The 10,936-nt window shown below is 43.0% G+C and overlaps 1 protein-coding gene across 1 annotated transcript in view; it reads right to left on the reverse strand.

Moving 5' to 3' along the window:
* The window catches only part of CALB1 (calbindin 1), a 42,040-nt gene extending 34,367 nt beyond the window's left edge, over positions 1–7,673 (reverse strand). Inside the window, exons 1-2 of the mRNA XM_053250732.1 lie at positions 7,300–7,673; positions 6,680–6,756 (exon numbers count right to left, since the gene is read on the reverse strand). Coding sequence (XP_053106707.1) covers positions 6,680–6,756; positions 7,300–7,381 — 159 coding nt within the window. The 5' untranslated portion in view covers positions 7,382–7,673. The remainder of the gene's footprint in view (positions 1–6,679; positions 6,757–7,299) is intronic.
* Positions 7,674–10,936: the final 3,263 nt, after the last annotated feature.

Below are 10,936 nucleotides of genomic sequence, written 5' to 3' on the forward strand. Positions count from 1 at the left end.
GGCTGCTAGACTTTTTGCACCACAATGATGCCAGTGCAACTTTTAAATTTTCAACCAGAAATACAAAACAGTTACTCCAAATGAAGAACCACAGTTTAAATGTGTTGGGCAATTCAATAATACATTGGTCTCAAATATACTAAGGCTGTTCACACGAGCAGCCTAAACCAGGTTAGGGCAGATCAGCCTGGGTTAGGCTGCTTGTGTGGATCCTGGCTTACTGCCCAGCCGTCTAACCCCACTTTGGAGCCCAACCTTTAGCCGAGGTTAAGGGTGTGAGCATGCTCTTAACCCTGGTGACAGATTGTGTGTATGCAGCCCGAGCGCACACAGAGATGGGTGCCTAGAGCGCCCATCTCACGGAGGTATCCCCCAATGCATCGTGCTCATAGCATGGTGCACTATGGGATACATGGAGGCTGGGGTGGCCTCTGAAGGTCTGCACGCTCCTACCAACTTCGCAGGATCGTCTGGGAGAAGATATGTTTCGTGCAGCCTTCCCCTCCCCCCTCCCACCCACCCTCCCCGCCTCTCAGTTGTGTGAATAGCTTTATTGAAATGAAAAAAAGTGGTTACTGATGAGTATAAAATTAGCACAACCGTGGAAGGCAGCTATTTCAGCACACATTCAACTGAAAGTCAAGGAAGCACAAGAAGGTGGAAGATGGGGGCTGTTGTGATCTTTTGTATGATCTAGGGGGACCAGAAATTGAATACAGGCATCTGGATTTTATAGGACTCAAGTGTGGCATGATTAAGATGAATCTGCAGTTTAGGTGCAGCTAATGAATGGTTAAGCATCAATTGTTATTGAGCAGTTGTGTTCACACTTCATTTTAGACAGAGCATGTGGTAGTCAAGGGCAAGGCACAACTGAAAGCCCAGAAACAAATCTTCTCTTGCAGTCAGTGGGTGGAGATCTGATCTTGTGGTAGCAAGCATGAATTGTCCTCTTTGCTAAGCAGGGCCCACCCTAGTTTGTATTTGAATGGGAGACTACATATGAGCACTGTAAGAAATCCCCCTTAGGGGATGGAGAAGAGTATCTGCATGCTTGCATGCAGAAGGTTCCAAGTTCCCTCCCGGGCATCTCCAAGATACAGCTGATAGAGAGTCCTGCCTGCAACCTTGGAGAAGACGCTGCCAGTCTGTGTAGACAATACTGAGTTAGATGGACCAATGGTCTGACTCAGTATAAGGCAGCTTCCAATGTTCCTAATGGTTCCTGGCATACTTAGCAAGATTATGCACAAAACGTTCAGTAGCATGCATTTTCAGAATTTGCCTGTTGGTTGAATTTGGGATTTGAAAGAATAACCATACAGATTTTCAAAGTTCATTAAATATCCTCATCTATTATATTTAGTATTTTTAATTTAATACAAAGAGGAAGAACTGGGCCAAATTTTATTAAATGTGGTATAAAAATCAAACTATAAACAAACAAACTTTTCCAAGGGAAAGACCATGGATGGTCCACAGATCATATGGTGCCCTTTCTTTACAATAATGTTCATTCATTTTTCTCTGTTTTGTTATTATTTTATATTACCACCAATGCACAAGACCTTTTACAGAGTTTCATAAGGACGTCTCTAGCCAATCCTCTGTTTTCCAAACACACCAAACAAATGATCTAATATTTTAGCAGAACAAAATACAAGTCCATTGCTTCTTAAACAAGAAAATAGCTTCCTATTTTTGCATCCATATTGTCTTCTGGACGTTAGAGAGTTCAATATCCATGGGACATGGTGAGTATGTTATTTTGCTCCCAATAGTTTTAAAATGCAGTATAATGCTGGACTGGAAAGAGCTGGCAACGGTAAACCCCTCCTGTATTCTACCAAAGAAAACCATATGGCTCTGTGGTTGCCAGGAGTCGACACTGACTCGATGGCACAACTTTACTTTTACTTTACATCTTTGGTTATCAATCCAAAGATTAATTTCAAATTAAGGATAACATTTTTTTAATTTTCCAGCATGCCTCTTATTCAGCAGTCCTTATTCTAAGGACTGCTGGTGCAGAGTGTGTGTGTGGGTGGTGGGGGCATTTGCACCTGACATAAACACCATCTTGTTCTGCTAACTCATTGGTGAGATCCCAAATCTATGAAGACAATGCATACAAAAGCTTATGCAGACGGTTATGTATAATTGCATTGGCATAATATTTGTGTAGGCCCAGATAAGTGTGAGCTGTTGGGAAGAAGCCAAAAACATTCCTGGATCACTCAGATACTTTTGACATTTATATGTGAAAATTGTGACATAGCAGTCTCTAATGTGAAACTGCACATGCTTTTTAAAATGCATTAATCTGGATTTATGTCAAGCTAGTGTTGAAGGCACAGGGCAGGAACTATATATTATTTTAGAAGGTGTGGGAGGCCCTGACCCTTCCTCTCTTTAATCTTTAAGCAAGTGCATGACAAGACTTAGGTTTGACTAAGACAAAATTATAATAATAGAAGGTGACAAAAGGGTGGGGGGGCAGGAATTAAGCTGTCCGGAAATCTGGAAAAGTATCTATCACTTCTATAGTGTGACTGAGATTAAAAACCGAATTGTAAAATATTATTGAATATGACCGTTATAGAAAATGGAACAGAACTTTCTGAACCCAGAAGCAAATCAAAGATTTGGAGCAGGCAAATAATAACATGACCACAGAAACTGCACAGAACATCCATGAATTTGCCCATATGGTCCTGGCAAACAAGAAAGTCAAAGCTAATGAAACAACATTCAGTGAGACAAGATATGTGAACTAGTGAAATGCTTCTTTGGGAAATGAGCCTCCAAATCTAAGAACATGCTTAGATTTGAAATCTCTGGTGGGCTAGCACATATCCAAACTCCAGAAAGACTTCAGGAATCAAGCATTTATGGGTGATCCAAGGAGAATTCTGGAGTTTGGTTTTCAGAATATTCTAGAAACAACCTTGTACCGAAGCAATGTCAATGGAAAACTGAAGAATACCTAAGTACTTGCAAAGTACAAGCAGGAGTACAGGCAGAATCTATAAAAAGGCATAAATGATACTGTGGGTGGCACACAAGAATGTGCCTACAGGGATTTTATGTATCACTGAGAGCGCTCTAATTTTTAAGTAGGAGTAGGTTTGACACCAATTTCAAATATGAAAAAATTGGAAGAATCTTTTTAATGGATCAAGGTTTTTTGGTTAAAAAAAAACTTCTTAGAACTTATTAATACAGTGTGTAGTTTTAACAGGGATGACTTTTTAAAATAAATGATGAATTTAGTTTTCCTAAAGGATGTGCTTATAATGTTTTGGACTGCAGAGGACAGAGTTATAGCAAATTATCTACAATATGGACCATCTATCTCTTCATGTACAAAATAAAGAAAACTCTTATACACATCTTTTGGTCCTTGATAGTATTCATAAATACATTTTATAATGCTAGAGGGTGGTTGTTTTCAAGAGATTGCATGGAACTGGATATGCAATTGCATACAGAATTAAACATTTCAGCTATGTAACTAACTCATCAGTTTTACAGAACAGCTTCTATGTATTTTTAAAATTGGAATAATCTTATAGGAAATGAATATTATATAAATATATATATAGTAACTGTAGTCTTATTTTGAGAGACACTAAATATTTTTCATACTGGAATTATCCAAGTGAACTTACATTTTATTTATGGCATATTTTTTAGCCTGTCAAGGTGTTTTTATTCTGTTTTTGAGCAACCTATTCATTCATCAGCAAGTCATATTGGAAATAGTTTTCATATTTTAGTCAATATGTTTTTGTACTAAGATATTCAGTTTCTTGTTTCAAATGTTTTACTCCATTAAAAAAACCTTTTGCTTAACAATTACTGAATCTCTTACCATTTTAAGTTTTTCAAGAAACTTCCGTTCCAATCAAGATAATCATATTTTGTTCTGATGTCGCTGTACCCAACTAATATCTAATTCAGTAATCCAAAAACCTTTGGTTTAAGATGAGAGTTAAGATGCTTTACATTTTAACTTGTACACACACACACACACACACACACACACACACACACACACACGGAAATTGCAAGTTAAAGTGCCCATTTTAACTTCCACACCATATAAGCTGTAAAGACTTTGTACAGTCTGGTACATGATGATGGCTTTAGAAATGAGGCTCCATGCACCCACGCTTTGCCTTGATCAGAGAGGCATCAGGCAGAAATTCATCAGGGGCATCTCTAGGAAGTGATTAGGGAAACTGCACCTGTTAAATGTCTGCCTGGATGCATCCCTCCCCAGCCCAATGTCCAACTGAAAGACATGGAGCCGCATTTCTAAAGCCATCATCATATACCAGACTACATGGTGTGGAAGTTAAGGTGGGCACCTTAGCTTGCAATTTCCATTCTTTTAAAGCACTAGTGAAAAAGTAAAGCATCTTAACTCTCATCTTAAACCAAACATTTTTAGATTACTGAATTTCCAGGCATTTTAAAATGGAAAATCTGATTAGACACTATTGGGAAGAGCTTACCCAAACCACAAGGTAAAACTTCCTGATGCTGAACACCAAAAACTTTATAAAACCTTCAACGAAGATAAAATCACACACACACACACACACACCACTGAAAAAACACAAATTAAATCAGTGGATTCAGTAATGGTGACAGTGTGATCCCACCTCATTATTATTCAGCAGTGAAAAAGGACATAACAAAAGAGCTGGTCTTGAGGATGATGTCCCCTTTGCTAAGCAGGGTCTGCTCTGGTTTGCATTTGAATGGGAGACTATATGTGAGCCCTGCTCACATATAGGGACTGCTCTGAGAAGAGCATCTAAGGTTCCAAGTTCCCTCCCTGGCATTTCCAATATAGGGCTGAAAGAGACTCCTCCCTGCAACCTTGAAGAAGCTGCTGCCAATCTGTGTAGACAATACTGAGTTAGATGGACAAATGGTCTAACTCAATATAAGACAGCTTCCAATGTTCCTCAGAAGCAGGTAATTTGTTTCAACTTTAAATCTGTACTTCATTTTTTTTTCTTACAAAAACACACACAGACAACAATGATAATTAAAAATAACATATGCTTTAACAACCATGTCCCAAACTACAGATGATCTTCCCAGAAATTTCACATAAACCTCAGTGTTCTCCTACTTGATTTAATGTCCTTCAGGATGGTGTTATCAGCAAAATAGTGTAAAAGTTGTTCACAAGTGACATAGCTATTCATTCTCTCTCTCTCTCTCTCTCTCTCTCTCTCTCTCTCTCTCTCTCTCTCACACACACACACACACACACACACACACACACTGCAGCCTAGAAGAACCCAGAAGAGCCTAGCTAAATAGAGCATGCCTCCTTCCCCCTGCCTCCTGCTTACACTAGGGTGCTCAGAGCAGCACGCCGGTTTGGGCTGGAGCAGGGGCATAGCTAGGGGAGAGGGGGCCTGTGTTCACTGCTCTCCCCGGTGGCCTCTTGGAGTGAGGGAGATAATGAAGAATATAGGGAGGGGTGAAGCTGGGGGCCCTCAGCAGCTGGGGGGCCTGGGTTCTTTGAACCCATCTGCTCAATTATAGCTACACCCCTGGGCTGGTGGTCAGTGAAACGTATGTGGATTTGTAGGAACTGACGACAGTGGAGTAACTGAGGACTGGAGCTGAGCAGTGCTTTTTCTAAGGCAAAGGAGTACTATTCAGAGGTATAGCTGCAGTGCAGGGAGGACAGAAGAGGACACAGAAGGAAACTGAAGGGTTGTGCTCCCAAGGTTCGGAGAGGGAAAGAACTGACTGCCATACTGGTTGTGGGTAATGTTGTGGGCATCACAGCTTCAAAAGCCCTACTGTGCAGACTTTTTTAGCAGTAAAGATGCATTTTTTCAGTCTCTTCAAATGCAACTTAAAGGATCAGTTGTGAAATAACCATCAATTGGGTCCCAGAGGGATATACAAAAGGCACTTTTTTTGGCATGCAGTCTAAAGGCTGAAACTGCAAATGGACTACAAAATCACTGAAATACCACTTCCTCAGTCCGAAAGAACATCACCAACCCATTAAACCCTTGTTCAAAAGATAAACATTTTAACTGCTCTGTCTAAGCCATTTTTAATGGATCTTCACCAGATTTGCAGGTGAGGTGTCTCTTATCACCTAGTGAAGGAGTGCTGATGGCCAGGCAGATCGGACAAATAGTTTTGATTATATAAGCAATAGAATGTTCAGGGCATATAACGGCGGAATGATGAAATTACTCTGTCTTTACTATACTGGCATGACTGTATACTGCCAGTATAATATCTAGTTAGAACTAATCTGCAGATCTGTTTATTGGCCACCAAGGGGCAGAAATGTATTTCAGCCCACATATTAAGAATGCATTTGAGCTAATTTTGTATATTCCTAGAACCAACCACGCTGAAAAAATCAGTGGAAGTACACAAGCATTTCATTTATTTGCAAACAAAACCAAGGACCATATCTGTCAGTACTCTAGGTTTAATATCACTCCAAAAGATCATTTGCTATAGTACAATTTTAAAGTCACTATTTCTTTTGGATTTGCTAGACTATATTCTCAGTTCATCTCACTACGTGTTCAAAGAGGGATACAAGTCAGCTAGTTCCTGGAGTTCACAAGATATTTCTTCGTTAATTAAGGTGACACAAAGCAGGGGGAAATCAACCTACCAGTCCTGCTTTCTTTCGTGCCTGCTGCAGCTCCTGGATAAAACTCTGCAATTCCTTCCCATCCATGTACCCATTGCCTGTAATAACACAAAGAGAGAGTGCATGGCTGTTATAGCGGTAGACCTTTTCCCTCACTCTCCCTCACCTGCTGTCAATGGCATTTATCGAAGATGGGCTGGGGGGGGGGGAAGCAAGGGTGCTGCTTTTTCAATATGCTTCAGTTCCATCCCTCTCCCCAAGAAACCAACGCTCTGTTTACTTCTAGGGAATTTGCTTTAGAGGTGCTTGAACTTTTAAACGCCTTCGCGCAGGACATGAACCTTCCCAAGCAGGTTCTCCCAAGCCTGCCAGAGAGCCCCTGGGCTGATAATGCTCCATAGCCCCTTCCAGTTGCAACTTCGCAAAGGTTTTTCCGTAGTTCCGGATTACAGGCAAAAGTTCTGGCTTGTGCAGGGCAAAGTTTCCTGCTTGCAGAAGAGAAGCTGAGGAGGAGGAGGAGGAAGGCGCTGTTCCCTCGGCTGTGTTTCCCTCCCTAAAGGCAGCTCCTCAGCCCTCCAATCCCCTCCACCCCCGGCTTGGTTCCAGGTTGGGACAAGTTAGAAGAAGGGGAAAGTAGTCACCATCAGAGTCGTAATGACGCCAGATCTCGAAAAACTGGGCAGCTGAGATCTCCACTCCTTGCAGGTAAGTCTCGGCGGCCATGGCGTGCGCCTGGGCGATGCGTGGGAGAGTGTGGTGCTGGGAGGCGGGGGGGGTTCAAAGGCAGCTGGTGTCGCTGTCCGCGGTGCTGACTCTCCGTCCGGGCAAGTCCTCCTCGGCGTTCTCGGCGGAGGGCTCTCTATTTATCCGGTCTCTGCGCGCCGAGCCACGCCCCTCCCGAGCTCCCTCCCGGAGCCTGCCTTCTCTGGGCATTGTTCCTCTTCTTTTGCTCTTTCCCCTTCAGAAAAGGCGATGAGGCAGCAGCACGCTTCCCCCCTCCAGGGCTTTTCCCCGAAGTGAGCAGGCGGGAGAAAGCAAAGCCCCACAAAACTGGGAGACACCCCAAGTGTGGAGAATAACCGTGACATCATGGGGTGGTTGTTGGATGGAAAGGGACAGGGAGGAGGGCTCAGTTCAGTTTTACCCGTCCTCTTAAAAACTTTTTTTAAAAAAACGGTTGGATTAAACTAAAGATCCACCCTCCACTTCCACATTCTGCTTCCGACAGTGGGCAACCAGCTGCAGCCGGAAGCCCACCCACCAGCAGTGTGGAAGCTATTGGCCTCCTTCCTGCTGCCCATCCCAGCAACACGTGTTTTCCCCCACATCAAGGGTGAAACTGAACTTCGAAATTCTGACTGTGGTGGTGGGGAATCAGAATTGCAACCATGGCAAGGATTAAATCCCCCCCCCCAATGCCACATTCCCAGTTAGGGGCCCCTGTGGCTACTAGTTACAAAATCAAACACTACTAGGACAAAAAGTTACTAGTTGCAAAACCAAACTACAACATGCACTTTGCCTCTGAGACTTCAGGACCAGGCAGGCTATATTTCTACCAGAAATGATGCGATGCAGGCCTTTCACAATCTTGAGGGTTATCCTGAGTTTGACAATTACTAGTAGCATGCAAAGCAGAATCCCCAGTTCTGCCACCTCTCCATTGAACTTAGGCAACTATCTAAACTGTTTTGGTTTCCCCTCCAAAAGAAGCAGGGCCTTTTTGGTCATAGCTCCAGAGCTCTGGAAACAATTTCTTTTGCAGCCCCAGAACTCTGGATCTGGAGCCCTAGAGTTCTGTTTGCCATCCTCTTCATTGACTGTTTGCCATACTCTTCATTCGTAGCATTTCATAAACATGTAAAGACAGTTTTGTTCTGCTGTGCCTTTGAAATTTAACCCCTTCTTTGATAGTTTATTTTGCTGCTGCTGCTTTGTCATCTCTCATTGGTTTTTTAAAAAATTAGGTTATTTTCATTTTATTTTTACAAAACGGTGTTGTTCGTATACAGCTTTGGGAATGCAACTGAAAAGCAGTGTATAAAAGTTGCCAAATAAATAAATAAAATGAACATTGATGCATTCCGTGCATGGGGTGTAAATATATTGGTGTCAGAAGTTGCCTGGGCTCAGGCTGAGATTCCATTTGCTGCTGCCCCTTGTGGAAACTTGCAGCACTGCATTAGCTTTTGGGTCTTCAAGCACTAGGGTGGCCCCACCCAGCAAAACCGCTCATTGCCTCCTTTTGCCACAAAGAGAATATCAGAGTTTCCTGTGTGAAGTAAGCTTTGTTTCAATATCAAGGTCACTTCATCCTGGTTTGTTCCTGAGCCCCTCCTGACTGTTTGTCTCTCGGCTTGTCTCTGAGCTCCTCTTTGGTGCTTGTTCCTGGCTCCTGTTTGTTAGGCTTGATTCTTCGCTTGGCCCTCTCCCACATCTTGCTGCTTGATCCCTGTCTCCATCCTCTGGCTTTGGTCCTGACTCCTGCTTTGTTCTAGATCTCCCAGTCCTGACTTCAAATCCTGAACCTTCCAGAGGTAGCTGTGCATGACCCATCTCTGATAACGGGGGCACACCCTGTGCACAGTTTCTTCTATCTAGAAGCTCTGACTGATGACAGCATAAACTTAGGGTGACTGCTTGTCATGGCTGAGTGCATATTAGTTACCTTTGAGCACACTTTATCCTTTTAGTATTCACTAACATGGTAGTGAAAGATGGATGGGATTCTTTGGCTGCCCCCACTACCACCACCTTATTTCAGACCCAAGTGCAGCATAAAAGGGCAAAGCCTTGTGTATGCATCCTCAGACAACATTCTGGAGGGCAGGAAATCAAGGGCAACACCTCTGTGTTCCATAAAATGCATTGCTGTTGTTTAGAATGTGCATTTACTGCTTTTCAGCAAATAAGATCTCAAAGTAGCTTAAATAGCACTGGAACATAGGAAGCTGCCTTATACCAAGTCAGACCATTGGTCCATCTAGCTCAGTAGTACCTACACCATGGCTGCACAACTTCAGCCTTCCTGCTGTTTTTGGACTACAACTCCCATCAGCCACAGTGGCAAATATGGGAGATGATGGGAGCTGTAGTCCAACATCTACAGGAGGGCCAAACTTGTGATCTACACGGACTGGCAGTGACTTCTCCAAGGTTCCAGGCAGGAGTATTTCCCAGCCCTACCTGGAGCTTTTTCAGACAGTGACTTTACCACGACTCTACTTTGGGAGGGTGGGTGTGCATTCATATATTGGCCAGGTTTACCCTGAAGTCTGTGCTATAGTACTTCACACACAGTTCAGGTTCTTCCCTCCCCACTGGAGCCTAGCTCAATCTATGTCCAGGGTAAAAAAACAACACCTTTTTGCATTGGAGGATCTGTTATGCCCTCAACTTGCAGTAAAGCCTCATAGCAAATCCACGGTAAAGCCAGCTGTCTGAAAAGTCTCCTGGAGATGCCAGGGATTGAACCTGAAACATTCTGCATGCAAAGCAGATGCTCTATGATGGAGCTACAGGCCCACCCCCAAAAGATTATTCTGATTTGACTTCAGCAAAATGAATGAGAAGATGGCGCCATGTCCCAAAGGAGCTCACAATATGTTAAGAAACTTAAAGCGGAGACCAGCAAGGATAGCTGTGGGGATGCTATGATGCGATGTAAAGGGACATTGGTTATTAAATGCCACAACATCATCTAAGGCTGAGATCACCACTATATTATGTGAATTTATTTCATATGAAAAATGTAAGCCCAAAATAATGTATCAGGAAACGTCATGTTCTTTCGGCATGGAAACGCACTAAGGCAGGGTTTCTTAACCTTGGACCCCCAGATGTTGTTGGACTACAACTCCCATCATCCCCAGACATGACCTTTGTGACTGAGGATGATGGGAGTTGTAGTCCAACAACATCTGGGGACCCAAGGTTAATAAACCCTGCACTAAGGAATGCCAATTTTCATACATCATAAAAGCTCCCTAACATGGGATTTCCCCAGGATTAAGAAATCCCCAAGGAAAATAGGGGTGGGGCAGTGTTTAAATCTATTGCCCCCATATTTATCAATTCAAAGCATCTTGGGTTTCGCAGAAGAACAGAGATGGAAGGTTAAAGCAGCAGTCAGCTGCTCCAACAATACCCGAGAGAAGGACATTGGTAGCATAAGAGTGTGATCAAGTTTGGCAGAAGGCTTTCTGGGACCAATCAGTGTGTGCACCTAAAAGACAGGAAAACAGCTAAAGGCATGGAAAAGCTACTGGAAGGTGACAA

The sequence above is a fragment of the Hemicordylus capensis genome, chromosome 4, assembly GCF_027244095.1.
Source record: "Hemicordylus capensis ecotype Gifberg chromosome 4, rHemCap1.1.pri, whole genome shotgun sequence".
In the NCBI taxonomy this organism is placed as follows: domain Eukaryota; kingdom Metazoa; phylum Chordata; class Lepidosauria; order Squamata; family Cordylidae; genus Hemicordylus; species Hemicordylus capensis.